General features: G+C 45.4%; 1 protein-coding gene across 1 annotated transcript in view; it reads right to left on the bottom strand.

The window, feature by feature from the left end:
- Positions 1-18,183, bottom strand: part of TMTC4 (transmembrane O-mannosyltransferase targeting cadherins 4) — a 996,962-nt gene that overhangs the window by 452,159 nt on the left and 526,620 nt on the right. Inside the window, exon 9 of the mRNA XM_086934371.1 lies at positions 13,508-13,710. Coding sequence (XP_086790497.1) covers positions 13,508-13,710 — 203 coding nt within the window. The remainder of the gene's footprint in view (positions 1-13,507; positions 13,711-18,183) is intronic.

Genomic DNA, 18,183 nt, shown 5'->3' with positions numbered 1-18,183 from the left:
TCCGCTTCCCCAGCTTCCCGCATAGTCTGTAATAAGCGTTGATGGCATTGTACATCAAATAGAGGCCGCACCCATGTTATAGGTATTCATTATATCCTGGAAAGTCATAAGTTTTCCCTCGTGAAAGAGATCTCCCAAACTGTCAATCCCCGCTGCCCGCCACAACATCAAATCATGCCTCCCACTCAATTTTTGAATGCCTGGTATGCCAGCACTACTGATGGTGAGTAAGGAATGTGGTTTTTTTTTACTGTGCACAAACCAATGCCAACATACCCTCTGCACTGTCATCAAGCTCGACCCTCGTTGTGGTTGACAATCTCGGATCCGTCAACCAGGTATAAACACTTGTTTGACCTAGCACTGTGCAGATCGCTGTCCTCTCAAGACAAGGAGGCAGGTCCAACCAGCTCAGCGGCCACTAAAGTTGTGCCTCACCATAAAATATTTAAAAGTTTGGCACCCCAAGCCCTCCTTCAAATGGGGGTCTCTGTGATATGGCAGGGGCCACCCAACAGTCTCCCATCCCCCATATCAATTCTAACAGGAGACTATTCAAGTCCTGAAATAAAATATTAGATGAGCACTATCGGAAGCACAGCAAAAAAGCATGGGCAGCACCATCATTTTAGAAATCGCTACTCGCCCTAATTGGGAGAGGAGCAATGAACACCAAAAAGAGAGGGATCCTCAAATTGATCTTCACGCCCTACCCACAATGCCCTCCTTAAGTGCCCCATCGGTGTGGTAGATTTGAATGCCCAGGAATTAAAATGTGTTATGACACCATTTGGAGACAGTGCTCCGGTGAAACATCTCTATGAGGCACAGGAGTTAGAGTAAGAGGGAACAGACAGGACTTGGGCCAATTGCAATCTTTTTGCCAGCACCTTCCCGAAGGCTATACAGTCAGGGTTAAGAAGGGAGAACGGTCGATAGAAGTGCGCATCTAAGGGGTCCTGACCGGGTTTGAGGAGTACCACGATCAATGCCTCATGCAGCGAGTCTGGAAGCTGGCCATTCGCTTTAGCTTGATTAAACACATCCAGGAGATGCTGGGTAATCAGGACTGAGAACGTGGCATAGTACTCAATTGGCAGCCCATCTGTGCCTGGCATTTTGTTCCGGGCAAACTGAGCTTTGACCGTTCGTATCTCCTCCAACTGGATGGGCTCATCCAAGTCAGCCCCGTGAAGCGGAGACAGGTGAGGAAGTGGTAGCCTGCTCAAGAACCCACACAACAGATCCCAAACAGGGGTGCCCTCAGCCAAGTATAGAGTGCGATAATAGTCACGGAATGCATTACTAATACCAGCCTGCATGACTACCAACAAGCCATTGTCGCATCTAATGGCTTCAATTGGGGAGCACTGCTGGTCTTGCTTAACCAACCTTGCCAGCAACCTGCCCAAACAATCACCCTCTGCATGCATCATGGCCAGGCGACACTTGTAAGCATGCTGTCCTAATTGTACCTCCACTTCCCTGTACTGTTTATGGAGTGGCCGGAGATGCTGAACCCGACACACCAGCAGCCACTTCTTTCTCCAAGGTGGCAGCTACCCCGCCACCGTCAGCAATTCATCCTGTAGCCCCCTACAGACACCATTAGCAGCCTTGCAATTACCCCATACAACCACTTTGTGGGCATCTCATTCCAGAGCCCAGGATGGGATGGATCTCTTATTGAGATCAAAGTATTGAGTTATGCATTTCGATAAATCCTCCTGAAATAGGGGCTCAAGAAATGCATTAGTCTGTAGTGGCCAGGTGGGAATTCTCAGGAGTGGTCTGTCCCATTGTAGAACTATTTGCAACGGACAATGGTCTGATAAACTACGGGTTAGATATTACGATCGGGTAACCAGCGTTCCTAAACAGTCAGTTCATAGAATCAGATCGAGTCTGGTGCGGGAAAAAATGACTATTTGGTCGGCTGGGAGCCTCAGGCATCACGTATCATAAGCGCCTTTGAGCCAACCAATTACAGAAGTGTTGCATTGTCCTAATACATGTCGCATTGTGCAAGGGAGGAAGAGAGCACTCACAATTCACATAGGTTACACATTTGAAGTTCCTGCATCAGATGCTTGGTGCATGGGGCTCCTGGAAAAGCATAGGGGTAAGCATATCAAAGAAATCTGACTAATTGGTGTTAGGTGCATAAACCTCTGCTGGTGTCAGCTGGGCCCCGTCTAGGTGTCCCTCCAGTATCACAGATCTGCCCCAAACACCCACACTGTGGTGATCCACCACATATGGGACCCCTGGAGCAATCCATATAAGCACTCCTCGTTCAGATGCTGACAAGGTCGTACCGTAGACATTTCCCCGCCACTCTGTCTGCGCAGACCTTTTGGAGTTCTGTGACTGTGAGGTGTGTTTCCTGCAACATGGCAATGAGTGTGTAGCGGCGCTTAAGGTAGGCATAAATGCGGTATCGTTTCGCAGGAGTTGCCAGACCACGCACCTTCCATGTTATCACATTACACTACGAAGTACGACTGTCCGTGCATGTTCCTATGGAGTGGTATGATAAAGTGTGCTCCAGGCAATGAACAGATGCCTCAAATCGTCAGGCGTCCCATATCTAAAACTGCCCACACTGGTGCACTGAAACCCTCTCCACGAAATGCACAACATATATGCCAGACTGTATGCAAAGGCTCCAAGAAAACAAACTTAAAACAAGAAAAACAGCATAACAATTGTTCCTCCCCGAGATGAGATGACATTTGAATCCCTGTGCAGACGTCCTTAACAAATGACCAAAAACTAAGGAAACTGTTCAATGGGTGAAACATGTCCACTATGGAGTTTCTGCAGAGAATGGAAAAAGTAGTTCCTAGCTTCACCGTGGCATGAGCCCGATTCGGAGGACTAAACTTTCAGTCCACTTACATCTCAGCAGCTTACCTTGGAAATGCCCAGTTGTGCCAGCAATCCAAGTGTTCAGTTATGCACTTATGGGGCCTAGACAAATGTATACTACAAGTCATCTGCTGATCGTGGGGTCATTTTTAGGCCCTGGTGAACATCAGCTGGCAAGCACACAGAGCCATCTGTGTCCCAGCCAGATTCCGATGGGTGTGCAAAAGAGCAACTAGATTTGTGCTGTGTTGTGAAGCTTCATTCACCATCCATGCCAGCTCCTCCGCCACCTAATCTCAAGAGGGTTGGGCTTTGATGGATCTACGCTTTCATCGTTGGGGTCGGGGCACTAACCGCCCCCGACAGTTGTGTTCTCAGGAGGGGCCTGAGCCAGTCCCTTGGTGTGCAACCAAGTCCACATGTCCTTTGGGGGGAAAGACCAGAGTCGTCTCGCCATGGACCACCCTGAGTTTCGCTGGGAATAGAAGTGCATATTTAAAGTTTAACTCACAGAGGCCTTTTTTTTGACCCTTGAGTAGAAGCCGAATATATGATGTTACCACGATTGCAAGTTCCACGCATGGCATTACCACGCGAATTTTAGTTCGCAAGTGGCTTTACCACGCTGGAATTTACAACAATGGATTATAACACGCGTAGAAACGTCCACTAAGCACAAATGAAACATAATGAAACTGATAGGCAAAAAAAGTATGTCTAGAGTTTGTAGTAACTGCTTAACCCAATCGATCGTTTTTTTTCAACATTCAAAAACAACAAATTACCCTAGATTTATAAATTCTTTTATTTTACTGTGCGCTTTAATATTTGTATATTTTAAATAAAGATTATTTACTTACCTTACACCTTCCCGTCTTCACCAGCAGCCCTTGCTTCCATCCACCATCGAAACAAGCGTCAAAACACGTCTACCAACATTAAAAACGGACTGCTATTTTGACGTACACGGCACGTCTTTGGGGGAGGCACTTTACTTTTTCTTCAGTGGTACTGAAGTGCGTATTTTTTTTTCTAAGTAGCCTGCTCCTTTGTTTTTGTTTTTTTTGGGGGGGGAGACCCCCCCATCCCCCCCAAGTACCCCCCCCGCCCCCAAGCCCACGCAGAACGAATGGAAGGAATACCACGTCTCCCCCCCAGCCCACGCAGAACGTACTTGCGTGGTAGTGGAGGTCGTGGAAGGCACCCGCGTTTAAAAGACGTTTGCGTGGTAAGTGACTCGTGGAAAACGTTATTAGCGGTAATTACTTAGTAGTAAATGATGTTTCCCGTAGAAGCCATGGAGGCATTGCACTTCTGCTGTAAAATAGGATACATCATAATCATAGCATTCTCAAATTGCCAAGGGCCCTTCGAAATTGTTGCGGCACCAAGTCGTGGTCTTGATAATTGAAAAGGCGGGTAATAATGGGCCACGGTGGAGCTACCAGTGGAGTCGGACTGCTCAGTATCTGATGTACTCTCTCCACAGAGAAGAATTTAGTCATTTTGTCCACGAGCACCATCTCCATCAGCCAGGTTTTGATAAATAGTTCAACAGTAGGCCCCTCAGAATGTTATGGGAATCCCAGCAGGTGGACATTATTGCATCTAGAGCGCCCTTCGGCATCTTCTGCCCTGCGGTGTATACCTGCAGCTCTTGCACTGTGGGTCTCAAGGCAGTCAGGGCAGACTCAATGTTTTCCACCCGGTTAGCCAACCTTCAGTGATAGGCCCTTAACAGATTCACATCTAGAGAGACGGTGTTTATATTGGTCTCTAATGATTTATGTTTTATTCTTTTTATAAACAAAACAACAAAGAAAAACATCAGGTGACTTTAGTTCTCTCACTGATTGATGTTACTTTCCCATATGTACAGAATGATAAATGCAATATAAAAATAATGGGTCACAGGGATTCATTTGCCTCTACCTCTACCGGTCGAGCCGGGGGCATATAGTTCTCACCACGGTATCTATTCCAGGCCCCCCAGACCATCCCCCATTTCTCAGGACATCCCCTGGCCACGTAGACTGACCTCTCCCTGAACATGCACCAGTCCAAGTCTTCCACCCATTTCAACACCCGGGGCGGCTGACTGGCTCCCCAAAGCCGAGCTATATTTTGTTTCGCTATCATACATGCCAACGTTACCCATTGTTTACCGTAGGCACTCAAATCTGTGGGTTCCCAAACGTTTAGTATGCACCTGCGGGCCTCTGGTCGTATTTCCTCCCCCATGACATCTCGCACTTCATCATGAATCTTCACCCAGTAGCCCTGTATCGCCTTACAGCACCACAAAATATGCATAAAGGTGCCAAGCTCTCCACACCCCCTCCGACACTCCCCCATACGAACAAGACGAGGCCCCGTAACATATGACCTATGTAAGATCTTCAGTTGCACTAGTCTAAGCCTCATCTGAATCGATCGCTGCCACTTTCGGAGAGGAGACCGCCTTTAGCCAGTCCTCATCGTCCAGCTCCATCCCATCTGTGCTCCATTGTGTTCTGATGAGTTCCAACGGGTCTTCCATATTATTTATAAGCTTTTTGTATACTAAAGAGATAGTCTTCTCCGGTGGTGTCCGTCTAAGACTCGATCTTCAAGAGGGGAAGCGTCGGGAAGCGTAGGAATATGTGTGAGTAGAGTATGTCTAATCTGGAGGTAACGGTAGTGCTCACTATCGTGAAGGCTGTATTGTTGCTTGAGAGTCAAATGTATGCACAGTGCCCTTCCACCACATATCTCTAATCTGCGTGATCCCTATAAGATTCCATTTGTCGAATCCCTTGGACTTCCACAGACTCCCCAGCTTCTCCGAACTCCATAAGGGGGTGGCTAGTGTAAGCTTCCCCTCCCATTTAAGATGCTTATTGCCCTCGTGCCACATATGTACGGTGTGCGCCGTTGGGCCAGCTAGGGGAAACCAGGGAGGTCTGGCATACTGCGCGCTGGTGAAATCACTGCCCGGCACCTGCCAGCAGTCCATTGCATACCCCGGATCTCCTGGGGGTCCGTATACGACATGATTTACCGCCGCCAGCTGAGAAGCCCAATAATATTTCCGTAGATCTGGCAGTCCAATCCCTCCATCGTACCAGGGGAGAGTGAGTTTAGGGAATGCTATGCGGGGTCTACCGACCCAGAGAAGCTTCCCCTGGAGGGCATCTATTTCTTCGAAGTAGGATGCGGGTCCTGGGTCCAATGTGTTCTGGAGTGCATATAAAAATCGAGGAAAGGCCATCATCTTAAATAGCACCGCTCTACCCAACAGGGAGAGCGGAAGAGCCTTCCAACGCTCCACATCTCTCTCAAACCGAGTCAATGGAGGGCCTGAATTATTGGCGTATCTTAACTTCGGGTCAAGCGTGACATAGATACCGAGGTATTCAAACCATACCGGCTCAATTTGTATTGGGCATGACTGCGGGATTACTGGTGGCTCGCCCCTGAGGACGAAGAGCACCGATTTCGCCCAGTTAATTGCGGAACCGGAAAATCTTCCGAATATGGCTAGTACATCCAGGAAACAGCTCAGGGATCCCCTAGGATTCGTGAGGTAAAGCAGGATATCGTCAGCATATAATGAGATTTTATCCCCACTAGGGGCTCCAAGGCCAGAGCAAAGAGAAGCAGGGACAAAGGACACCCCTGTCTCGTGCCCCTACCAAGGGGAAAATCGATGGATTTGCGATTATTTACAACCTCTCTGGCCAGGGGATTTGTATATAACAGACGTCCCCAACTTACAAACTCCGGTCCAAAGCCTATCTTCCCTAACACTGCGAACAGGTAGGACCACTCGACCCTGTCGAACGCCAAGGTGGCGTCTAAGGACAGTAGTACCGCCGGCTCCTGAATCGTCGGAGTCCTGCCCAGTATTCCATGTAGTCTGCGCAAGTTAAGGGCCGTGTTCCGGGGCGGCCTGAAGCCGGACTGCTCCAGGTGTACCAAGGTAGTGATTACTTTGACCAATCTGGTCGCAAGCAGCTTGGCCAGGATTTTAGACCCGGCATTGAGCAGCGAGATTGGTCTATATGTGGAACAGAGCGTCTTGGGTTTACCCGCCTTATGGATAACCACAATGTTTGCCACTCGCTGGTCATACAGGAGCTGACCTTTCTCTCTACTTTCTATGACCATGGACCAGATAAATGGGGCGAGTTTATGAGTACTCAGTTTATACAACTCTATAGGGATTCCGTTGGGGCCCGTAGCCTTCCCGGAGCGCACTGCGCTCATTGCCTGTGCCACTTCATCGTCCGTGAGAGAGGAATCTAAGTACTCCCGATTGTCATCCGACAGCGTAGGCATCTGGATGTCCCTAATCATAGCACTGTTATCCGCCTCTGTATATCCTTCGACCAATGTGTATACCCCTCAATAATATTCAGAGAATTCATCCGCCACTACTTGTGGGTCTGTGGCAAAGGTAGAATCTGCTCCATGTAATTCTGGTACCAACCTCGATGCCCAATCTCCCTTCTCGAGCCACGCTATAAATTTTCTGGCCTTGTCTCCATGTTCGTATATTCTACTCTGGGTGTCCTTATTCTGAGCTATCACCTTATCCCATCGAGGCCTCTATACTCATCTTGTAACAGTCTTAAAAGGTGTATAACCTCTGGAGTTGCTGCCCTAGATACCTCCTCTTCCAACCTCGTCATGTCCGCCTCTGCCCTCTCTATTTCTGCCTAATGTTTCTTTTTCTTCCCCGCCACCAATGGTAGAACCTCCTCTCATGACGGTCTTATATGCTTCCCACAGGGTCCGCGCCGGGTCAACAGTTCCCAAATTCTCTAACGATGTTTTAGTGTCTAGGAGTGCTTGAAGCACCTTCTCAAATTGAGTGGAATGTGCATAAAGAGCTGCTTTGAGGTGACTGAGTGTCTAGGGCCCGATCTGTAGGAATAGACGGTGGTGCTGTGCTGTTGCAGACCTGTAGCAGAGGCTTGGAAGACGTTTCACCATCATTGTTGCTTCAGTGTGGCCCCTTTAGCAGAAGTAAAAAAGCAGTGGCTCTTTATTTCCCACAGTGGCACGCACCCACAGTCCAGCAGTAGGAGAGCAGGAAGCAGGTTCTCGTCCGTAATCACCAGTGCCAAGGCCATCCTCAATGACAGGCAGTCTGCGGCACCACGGCTGGAAGTAGATATTAGGCACGTTCAGCCGGGGTGCAGGATATGTAGGTCCCCGTTCTATCCATTAAACTTGATAGGGGCAATCCGAGGATGACCCGGCCGAAACAAGCGTCCCCTTCACAGATGAACAGTACAGTTCTTGGTATCTCCGGGGCCTTCTAGAGCAAAACAGCAAAAGGAGCACAGCTGGAGTAGGATTTATGTACTCAACATTACAGTCCAATGAGCAGTTTCCAGGGTGACCAGACACCGAAAAGGGCAAGTGTTGTCCAAGAGGGCAATAATAGGCTGTTTTAGCTCAAAATTCTGCAGGGTGCCAGCAGCCTTCACCCCTCAACCGGTCTACAACCACTCACAGTCAATCAAGACTATTGAGGGAATGGAGAGCAAAGAGGCCCATGAGTAATGCTGTCCACAGCAGGGTCAAGGCCAGGCAAGCAAATAATGGGCTGAGCATGGGGTGCTGGGAGTTCTGCCATGCAAGGCATAAGTCTCAGGGGGTCAGATGCCGGGAGAATCCCTGTATGAGACTCAATGCTGTGCTCACTTGCAGTCACTCATTAAGGCCAAACTGCTCCACATCTTCTGCTCGGGTTTGCTAGCTGAGTCTCGTCGTTCTGTATTCTCCCATCGGTAGTCAGGCTGTACTATCAGCAGCACATGTCCTCATCCGGTGCAGGCACTACCAGGCCCACGCGCCCTTCAAGCAATGGGGGGCGAAGTGTGATTGTTGGCCAGCCTATTCTGATCTGGCATCGCTGTGCCTTGTGGCACATGGGACCATGCAATCACGGGCAATTGAGCGGGGCGTCCGCTCCATGTAGTGCTCCTCCTCAAGCCTCCCCGAGGCCAGATTGCAGCAAGCAAAGAAGTATGAAGGCAAGGGGCAGCGGTCGGCTCTCTGGGATGTCCCAAGGATACTGAAAGAGGCCGTCTATCTTCTCCCCATCTCTCGTCGGCTTTCTCGTATCGCGGGGCATTGGTGCACCCTTGAGAGTCCACTCAGGGCCCAGGCCTCGGCAGGCAAGGAACTGTCCCCGAAAGGGGCAGCTGATGGCTTCCCAGGATGGCCCAAGGAGACTGGAGGGGCCACCCGATCCCCCTTTCCTCTCGCCAGTTTCTTCCAAGCGTGGTCCCCGTATAGCAGCGGGACTGCACCGCCAAAGGCCTCACCTCCGGAAGCTGTGTCGCCGAAAGCATCAAAACTTAAAAGCACTTGTCTGCACCGCATATTGTCACCCCCAAGAGAGTGAGCAATCTGGGCAACAAATAGCTCTGAGGTACGGCTGGGTGGGGAGGATAACAAAAGGATTTTGCATGGGCTACCCCGGAGTTTGCTAGTGTGCATCTGGTGCAGCAGTCATCTTGGCCGTGCCACTGGGAGACCTTTTGTTTAATCTCTTTTTTTTTTTAAGGACTGGCTCATGTTTTTGGAAAGAATCATAGCAGAAGTACATACATGTATATGTACAGAAGCTTTCATTCAGCCCTCCTCATACATTTGTCTGCTGTATTGTCATTCGCCTTTTGCTTCCGCTAAACACAGCATTAACTATGGAGCAATGAGTCAACCCGCTTTAGCCATTGGTACTCTTCACTCTGCATGATGGCACTTTGCTTGTGCATACCCACCATAAAAATAGGATACTTCAGTGAGATGACAGCTTTCATTTAATCTTTTTTTAATGTATTTTTGTGATGAGTAATTTTTTGTTTTTGCTTTGCACATATATGCAGCCACCTTTAGACAGCTGCATTTTCTCTTTTTTTATTACTTTCATACCATTAATGCCTATTGCAAATGCTTGTAAAAATGGAACCTGTAACCTATCTATATAGAAAAAATGTAAAAATTTCCTGATGTTCGCAAACATTGAGGAACAAGTTTAAAGTCAGTCCTCGGACTAGGGGTGTGAAAGAAACACTCCACTGATCTCTAGGCTCAATTTAAAAAAAAACAAAAATAAATATTATAACTTTCCAGCACTTTCAAACGGATTTAAAAAATCAAAATCTTTTGGGGAGGAGATAATATAACCCCAGGCACTACAGGCCTTTACCTTCCCACCTTTAGAGGTGTGGGAGACCTCATCATTACCATCACCACTTTCACTGTCAACATTATCCCCATTACCCCCATCAACATTAACACCATTTAGACTGACAATCACCACCACAAACACAACCACCACCACAAAAGCAACCACCACCATTAGCACCAGCACCAAAACCATTAACACTACCACAAACATTATTTTCACCACCATCACCCAACATCAACCAACCCAACGTCACATGCCAAGACACCTATATCATAATTACCACACAACAAACATTATATGCCGACACACCCAACACAAACACCATTATACACTGCCACATAAAAAATTAACTTGTCAACACACCAAGATCACATGCCAATATAACCACTATTATACATCCACAAAACCAACATCATATGCTAACACACAAAAGCCATAAAATCTACAATTAAAAGAGTTATGGTTGACCAAACTGCTAACAGTGGCCTCAACATAAAAACTAATAAACATTAATCTTGTGCCCCAACCCTTCTGTAGCAAGTCAACCTTAACTTCCATTCCAGCATGCAAATGTCACACATCTTTTCAAAGCAAAAGTAGCATGCTACACTATCTATAATGTAATTTACCTCATCATATGTCAAAATACCCAACTTCATATGTCCACAAAACCATCACACGCCAATAAACTCATATTATGTCAACGCACATACCATCATATGGCTATCATCCAAATAACATATATGACACTACACCAACCTTGTATGTCTGCACAAACATTAGCATATTCTCACACATTCCTGACAAGAAAACCATACAGTTATGTTAGTGGTCCCACACCCCCAACATCCATTCATACACCCGTCATCCAATGTTCATACAGCCACCGGCTGCACGTGCAGTACTAGCCAGATAGCAGTGAGAACTGGGAGAAGTCGTTGCTCAAGGGAACGCATATGAACATTCCACCAGACATCCTTTTGAAGAGGGGTAGAGAGATACTACCTTCCATAACTTTTATAGTGAAGTGAATGTGCTATTTTGGGACTAGGTGGTGAGATGCACCATATGTAGAGCACACAACGTACCTGACATGCGTATCTTTTCCTTAGATCTGTTTTGCGCAAATAGCTTAAATGATGGCCACTGATAAGTGGTAAGTAGGCTGCTGTGAATTCTTGTTGGACAGCTATTCGAATGGTAGATTCCTAACTATAGCTGATGTCCGTGAGGACACTGGAGTTGGGGCTGGACTATTTTTTACAGTACACTAAGATATCGGCGGAAGCAGAGAAAAATGGTCTAAATTTTCTGATGCGCCAGACACCACACATACTTACCCAATGTAGTTCCTCTCTGAGCACTCACATGAGTTGGCTGCAGAATATTGTTTTGTCACATGTCAACATTTGGAAGCTGTATACTGATTGAAACTGTATTCTTCAACATCGGATGCTGAGTCCCTGAACGGATATCAAAGAAATAAAGTAGAACAAGCACAATAAGAGACTCTATTACTAATGGAGTTTTCATTTACATTTTGAGTGCTAAGGGAGGAACTACATTGGTTCTGTACTCTCTTCTCAGACGGCGCTATTGGGGTGGAATTGGCAGCCAACCTCTCTTCTCTTGGCGCGCCAACATATTTGCATCGAAACTCTTGCCCTATATCATGGTTGAGCGCCCATTGGTTCTATTTCTTCCCTGGTTGCCAATTTGTGTTTTCTTCACCACACACACTTAGGTGGTGTTGTTATAACTGGCTGGCTGCAGGACATTGATTACTCATGTATTTCGAGCACTTTGAGCTGATAAACCTGTAGGGTTATTAAAGGTACAAGAGCAGTGACAGAAAGAGCTAGGGAACTTCTTACAAGTAAAGACTAGTGTAGAATACACTAAGAAGTTAAACAGGTTTCAACTAATGCCTGCCTTAAGCTTATGCAATATAATTATGTGCAAACGACGTACTGGAATCCTATAACATTGCATAACATCTATCGCAGCCACGACTCTAGATGCCTTAGATGTCTTAGAGAGGGTGCTGACTTTTCCCACATTATGTGCGATTGCCCTTCGGTGAAAAGCTTCTAGTCGGAGGTGGTGGCTGGATTAAATAAGGCTAGCCCCTTACCATTGACAATGCCTGCTGGGTCTTGTCCGGAGAAAAAAATAGAAGCAGGTGAGCTGAAAATTTCTATAACTTGGACTGGTTTGAGCTAAAAGAAGGATAGCTATTAGCTGGCTTGACGGTTGTCCAGACCCAGACTGACGCCTGGGGGAAATTCTAAGGTAAGGAATTACAACTAATAGTTTCTATCAGATAACAAAAAATGTAATGCCTATACAGCCCTAACCATACAGCCGCTTAGTCACCATTGTATATGTACACATCCACCAAATGTCAACACACAGACTGACTATCGTGCTCCTCCACAGCTAACCTGCGCTCTACAATTTCATTGCAAAGACTGTCACGCCATCAAGCAGCCATCGACACATACATACACATAATCAGTTGTCTCTTGAACAAACATTTCAAGCTTTCTGGAGTAACAATGGGTCTAAATTACGTGTGGAAGCACCCGCTTGCCCCTTGCTAGCGCCCCATAAAAATGATATCCTGAGCCTATAATGCATGCATGGTTGTATGATGCATCTCTATGTCCACTACACACTAGTCAAAGGAAACAAAGTCGTTAAGGATTGTACAAGTTTGTGTTCCTGCATTTCCCTGAACTAGTCGACCGAATGCCCTATAAGGGGCTTCATCATTCACTGCACTCTATGCTGCAGATGAGGGAGCAGCAAACTATAGATTGCGTTTCATTCATATTCTCCTAACAGCATTTATTTTCACAAAATGCGTAACTGGCTGACTCAACATCCAGAACCTATATGGCAACAAGTCATTACTGTATCCTGTGAAAGAGGTGTCATTATTGACAGTATTTCACGAACCGCTTTCTTTTCCTTCAAGCGCTGTTTTTTCCTTTCAATTATTTCCTCAGTAAGCTTTCACTTTTCTTGAGAAGAAATAATCTCTCGTATTACCAAAAGAAAAGATTCACACCATGCAATTTTAATTTAAAACGGAGAAATTGTGAAATGAGGGGCACAACACACATCAATTATAGGCTGTTGTGACCACAAATTACTTTTTTTTACCACCTATGGTGTTAAGGTTCTTGAAAAGGCACTTCAGGAAGAGAATAAAGCAGCCATCAGTGGTATCTCTCCTGTAACAAGTTTGCATCTCACGAGCCAATGTAGTGCGAAGTATGAGCAATGAGGATTATTTACATTAACTGCAAACGCGCTTGCGAGCTACTGGTGCTACAGGCCGGACAAAATATGGTCAAGTGTCAAAGAATATGCGCTACATTAAAAAAAAACAAAAAAACCGAAGGGTTAGCCCAGTCAGAAACTGGCATAAGGTACTCTTACCTTCTTCTGTGCGGTTCTTCGGAGCAGAGGGCTTGCCACATCAGGCCAATTAGGCAGAACCAAAGTGCCGCGAGAGCCATTATTCTCCAGTCACAGAATGATTTAATAAGGGGGACGCAGCCCATCGACCAATCAAAACACAGCCACCAAGGGCACAGCAGCAGCCAGGCATTGAGTGAATAGTAGTAATTATAGTTTGTAACCTGTCAGTCAAAAGAAAACAAACATGTACTGGACGTCAAAGTTAAAGGCTAAAAATACAACCGAAATCATTTACTGTTTGTGTGCAGGGCACAGCTAGTTCTCTGCCCTCTAACATTTGCTGTTATGCAACTACCGCGTCAGATCTTGATTTACAATATTTTTTTCTTTAAAAAAGTTGATCAACATCTTCGAAGATGGACATAACTGGAAAAGTTTCTAAGAAATGGAGAGCAAAGACTAAAATGAAACACCCATTCTCGCTGTTTTAGTATGTTGGAAATATTGCTTTTCTGGTCAAAAATCAATGCCCTCCCCCAGTTACCCTACTCATGATATTTTTTTTCAAATTGAGATAATAATGCCTTTGCACTTACACTCCCTAACTATGGGCAATGCATAACAATCCTTAAAGACCCCAATGGTCATTTCGTCTTCAAATTTCACCGTCTCTGTACTGTCATCCACCATAGAATTATACCTCTGCGATCTCCAAAATTATTTTCAACCCAAAAGGCGTCCATCTTTCGTTACCCTTATGCACTCAACGGTTCTATAACCCAGGGGTGTCTCATCAATATGGTCCATAAGAGCTCGATCCATGCCAGATTTTAAATAACAACTGCTATTTAAATAATCCCAGCTTAGATTCCATGTAGTTAGATTTAGTCTATGTAGAAAATCTGACACAATTGCGGCAACCATGCAACAACACTGGAAATCTCTGCTGTGGCCTATCAATGCGTATTCCTTATGAGGCTTGTTTTCAGACATTCCCCATCAAAACAGTACCCTGGACAGACTGTCAATTTCTTCAAAATCTAAACCGCAACAAAACTAATATCACAGTAGTTATATGTTTTCCAGAATTAGATTCGGTTAAGCATTTGTTAGCAAACAAAAGGGTGGATAAAACTGAAATTTCTAAAAATACAAAAGCAAGAAGAACCTAGGCTAAGGTTGTCTTGAGGCATGCATTGTACAGAAATGTTATCCTAACACTAAACCCGTATTGGAAATCTTAAATACAGGCCAACAGAAAATCATTAATAGCGGTACACTTGAAAAGACACAAACTGCAAATATATTTGTACATCAGGCTGGAAAATGGATGTCTGACTCACTGAGGTGATACCCTACCCTAAGTTAGGAAGTGACTTGAGACAGGGAAATGGAAAAGAGCATGTAAAACGATAGAGGGTTCCTTCTGTACCGTCTCTAGAGAGCAGAAATACACCATAAGGTTCTTGCAGTCTCTGATGGTCAGCAGGGGATGTAGATGAGGTAACAGGGACACATTCACATCACATGCTGAAAAGGGTGTGCTGTGGCAGGTGCTGAAATTAAACATATCAGGCTTCTGTACTAGCGTACATGGTAAGACCACACAGGGAGCACCGCACCTTCCTTTCTCCCTCAATGCACAGGAAGAGAGAAAGAGCGATAAAGACACCCACCTATCGCCAGGGTTCCTGCCAAAAGTGACACTTGTACATTGGGAACTAATACTTCCTTGTCCATTGAGACTAATATGCATCCCAGGAAGCTCCCTCTTCCTGGGTGTTATATTCTCGTGATATTAATTGAACACCTAAAAGATGCCCATAAAGCAGATTGCCCAGTCTGATTTCCTTGGGCATTATACTAGAGATACCTGTGGTGGACACTGTGGTGATACCTACAGGGCTCAGGTATCTGGGCTTCACCCCAACTAGTCTTCCAAACAGATTTCCTACCTACCCAAGGGGCTACTATGGCTGACGGCTGGGCCATCATTCATGGACGGTATATGGAGCGGGACATTAGCACAGACTGTCCTTCTCCAGGTGCTTGGTCTGATCCCTGTCAGCCTGTTAGCACTTTCATAAACCAGGGAGCAGCAAGGGTGTAGTGGCGGTCACTGATTTCATGCCCAGGTCCACATGGCAGATGTGTCTGCTGGATTCCCTGTGTCATAGGGGGGGGAATGAGAGCTGTGGGAGAGGTGCCAGTGGCGGATAGAAGCCTCTTACCTCTTCAGAATGAAAGGCTCCACAAGGGACCTCTCGGAGCTACTCTGCTACACTTGTGGAGAAATTAAATGCACATGAATTGTTTTATCCCATGTTTCTTTGAAGATGCCAAGAAGTTCGCTTGAAGAAAGGCAGTGTGCTATTGAATTGATAGTTCACATATTCCCTTTTGGAGCCATGGCCTTGAAACTAATTTCAGTTGCAGGAATGGATAATCCTAAGAAAAATGCAACTGGGTCACATGAAAAGACGTGACGTATGAATGTGAATAAAGTGACAAAGTAGGGCCAGATAGTACCCTGAGTGTGTGAATGATTAGCACGTGCAAAACTGAACAATTTTGGCATTTCTAGTGGTCGACAATTACAGACTGGGCTGCAAGTAAGCTTCTTCCAAGCATTGGGCTTTATGGTAAAAGTAGCCATCAATCTTCTGCTTACTTCTTAACTCCACCACCATTCACCGGTGGAAAGAGAACTTTCTGTGGGTGAATTAATAATTGAAGTGAAAGAACAATGTTGTTCCACTTCCCATAGTAAAGACATTCTATTCAACCCAGTTCCTAGTAGACATAGTCTGAGAGGGGGTGGGAAAAGGGATTTTTAGCCCACGCCAGACTTCAAAAGAGCAATCAACTGGGTGAAAAAACTGAGGTTTATGATCAATGCTTCAGTACGGATCATCCTGCTGGTACAGCCAATGGAGGCCCTAGCTTCCCTCTATCTTCAGAATGCTTCCTGCACGTGATCAAAACATTATTTTGAGTTGCTATTACTTCTTTAACACATCAATGAGCAGCCGGCCCTCATGCGTTTCTAAACCGTAAGTCTTTAATCATCAGCACATTGCGTTATCCTAAAGGTCAAAGAAATATCATCTCAATGTGGCAATAGGTCTACACCTCCTCAGCTAAGGAAGAACATCGTAACACAAATGTTAGGCGCGTCTTGTCTTTACATAGGAAACTTTGTTTCTCAGACAAGCCGTTTGCCACCCGTGGTTGTGCTGATGCACACAATGTAGTTTTCAAGGGCAACATTGCAAAATGGAAAAACTTATATACCCTGCACTGCTGCTCCCTGCACAGGACACCGCCACCTGTAAGTACCTGCATACACACATTGTTCAAGCCAAGGCAGCTTCAGCTGTGACATCCAGCCATGCACCAGTCTGGACATTTGCAGCACAGGTACTCAAGCACACATATTCCTCAGCAACTATTCTTTTGTGAAGTGATGCCCAATTTCTCTGTCAAGGCACCTTAAGAAATACATTTGCCTTGAAATCAGCTGTTTTTTCTGCATTTTCTCCTCTTTTCTGTCATCCCTCATACTCTGGAATCTACTGATGGACTTGGAATTCCAGAGGCCCTTTAGGTTACAGTGCCTACCCGTAGCTACATATGGGGCTGAGGTTTGGGGATTGGGAAAAAATCCAAGTATCCAGCGAGAAGAAGGTCGATTTTGTAGAAAAATACTGGGTGCCCCAATCTCATCTTCCGAATTCATTTGTCATGAGGAACTAAACCTCCCCTATGTATGTGATTTTATTAGAACTAGACCAGCTCTATTCTGGATTAGGATCTTGAGGAATAATTCAGCCACTCTAACGCAAAATATTTTAAAAGATTGCCTTAAATGTGACCATGGCATGACGATCCCCTGGCTTGCGGGAGTCCTAAAAACATTGAGTGCCGTGGACAGGGGCGATATTTTCTCCGACCCAAGCAAGATTGAACCCAAAGATAAAATTGAGGTCAAACAAGCACTGTATGCACTTTATAATTCTGAACGAATGGAAAAGGGAAATCCTCAAATCAACTGTTGTGAGTTATATGAGGAATGATTTATGTAGAAGATCACTTGCACCCTACCTCACTTTAAACATGACCAATTGGGAGAGATCATTGCTGTTTCGACTAATGGCGGGTTCAGTGAGATTCCTACTGGGCTTTCCCCTGGGTTATCAAAACACAACACATTACAATCCATGTCCGTGTGATGGTATCAGTAAACAGAACGATTTGCACTTTCTATTCTTCTGTAAATTTTATTTAAAATACATTAATTGGTTTTTAACTCCTTATTTTAGAAAACAAAGACCCCTTTCGTTAGGGGAGTCGTATTCAATGTTACTTTCCCTGGACACAGATGAACTCATTTATTGCACTAGCACTTTTTTGAGACTTATAACACGTGTACGTAAAATGATGGAAAACCCCTGAAAATAGTCTTATGAGAGTTGTATTAGATTTTTTTAATAACTATGAATTCTGTAATTTGGATTGTTACGTAATTGAATTGTTTTAATGTGGTACTTTTATGAATTTTATGAAATTCGAATAAAGGTCTTTTGAACTTGAACTTGAAATGCTCTCTTAAATTTCCCAAAACATTTAACTAACTCCTCTGGCACAGATCAAACTACAATGACACACTTTTTTATGAGAGAAGTGGTCATCAT

The sequence above is a fragment of the Lissotriton vulgaris genome, chromosome 8, assembly GCF_964263255.1.
Source record: "Lissotriton vulgaris chromosome 8, aLisVul1.2, whole genome shotgun sequence".
Lineage (NCBI taxonomy): Eukaryota > Metazoa > Chordata > Amphibia > Caudata > Salamandridae > Lissotriton > Lissotriton vulgaris.
Note: the sequence above shows the minus strand (reverse complement) of the source record. Positions and strands in the feature narration are given on the sequence as shown.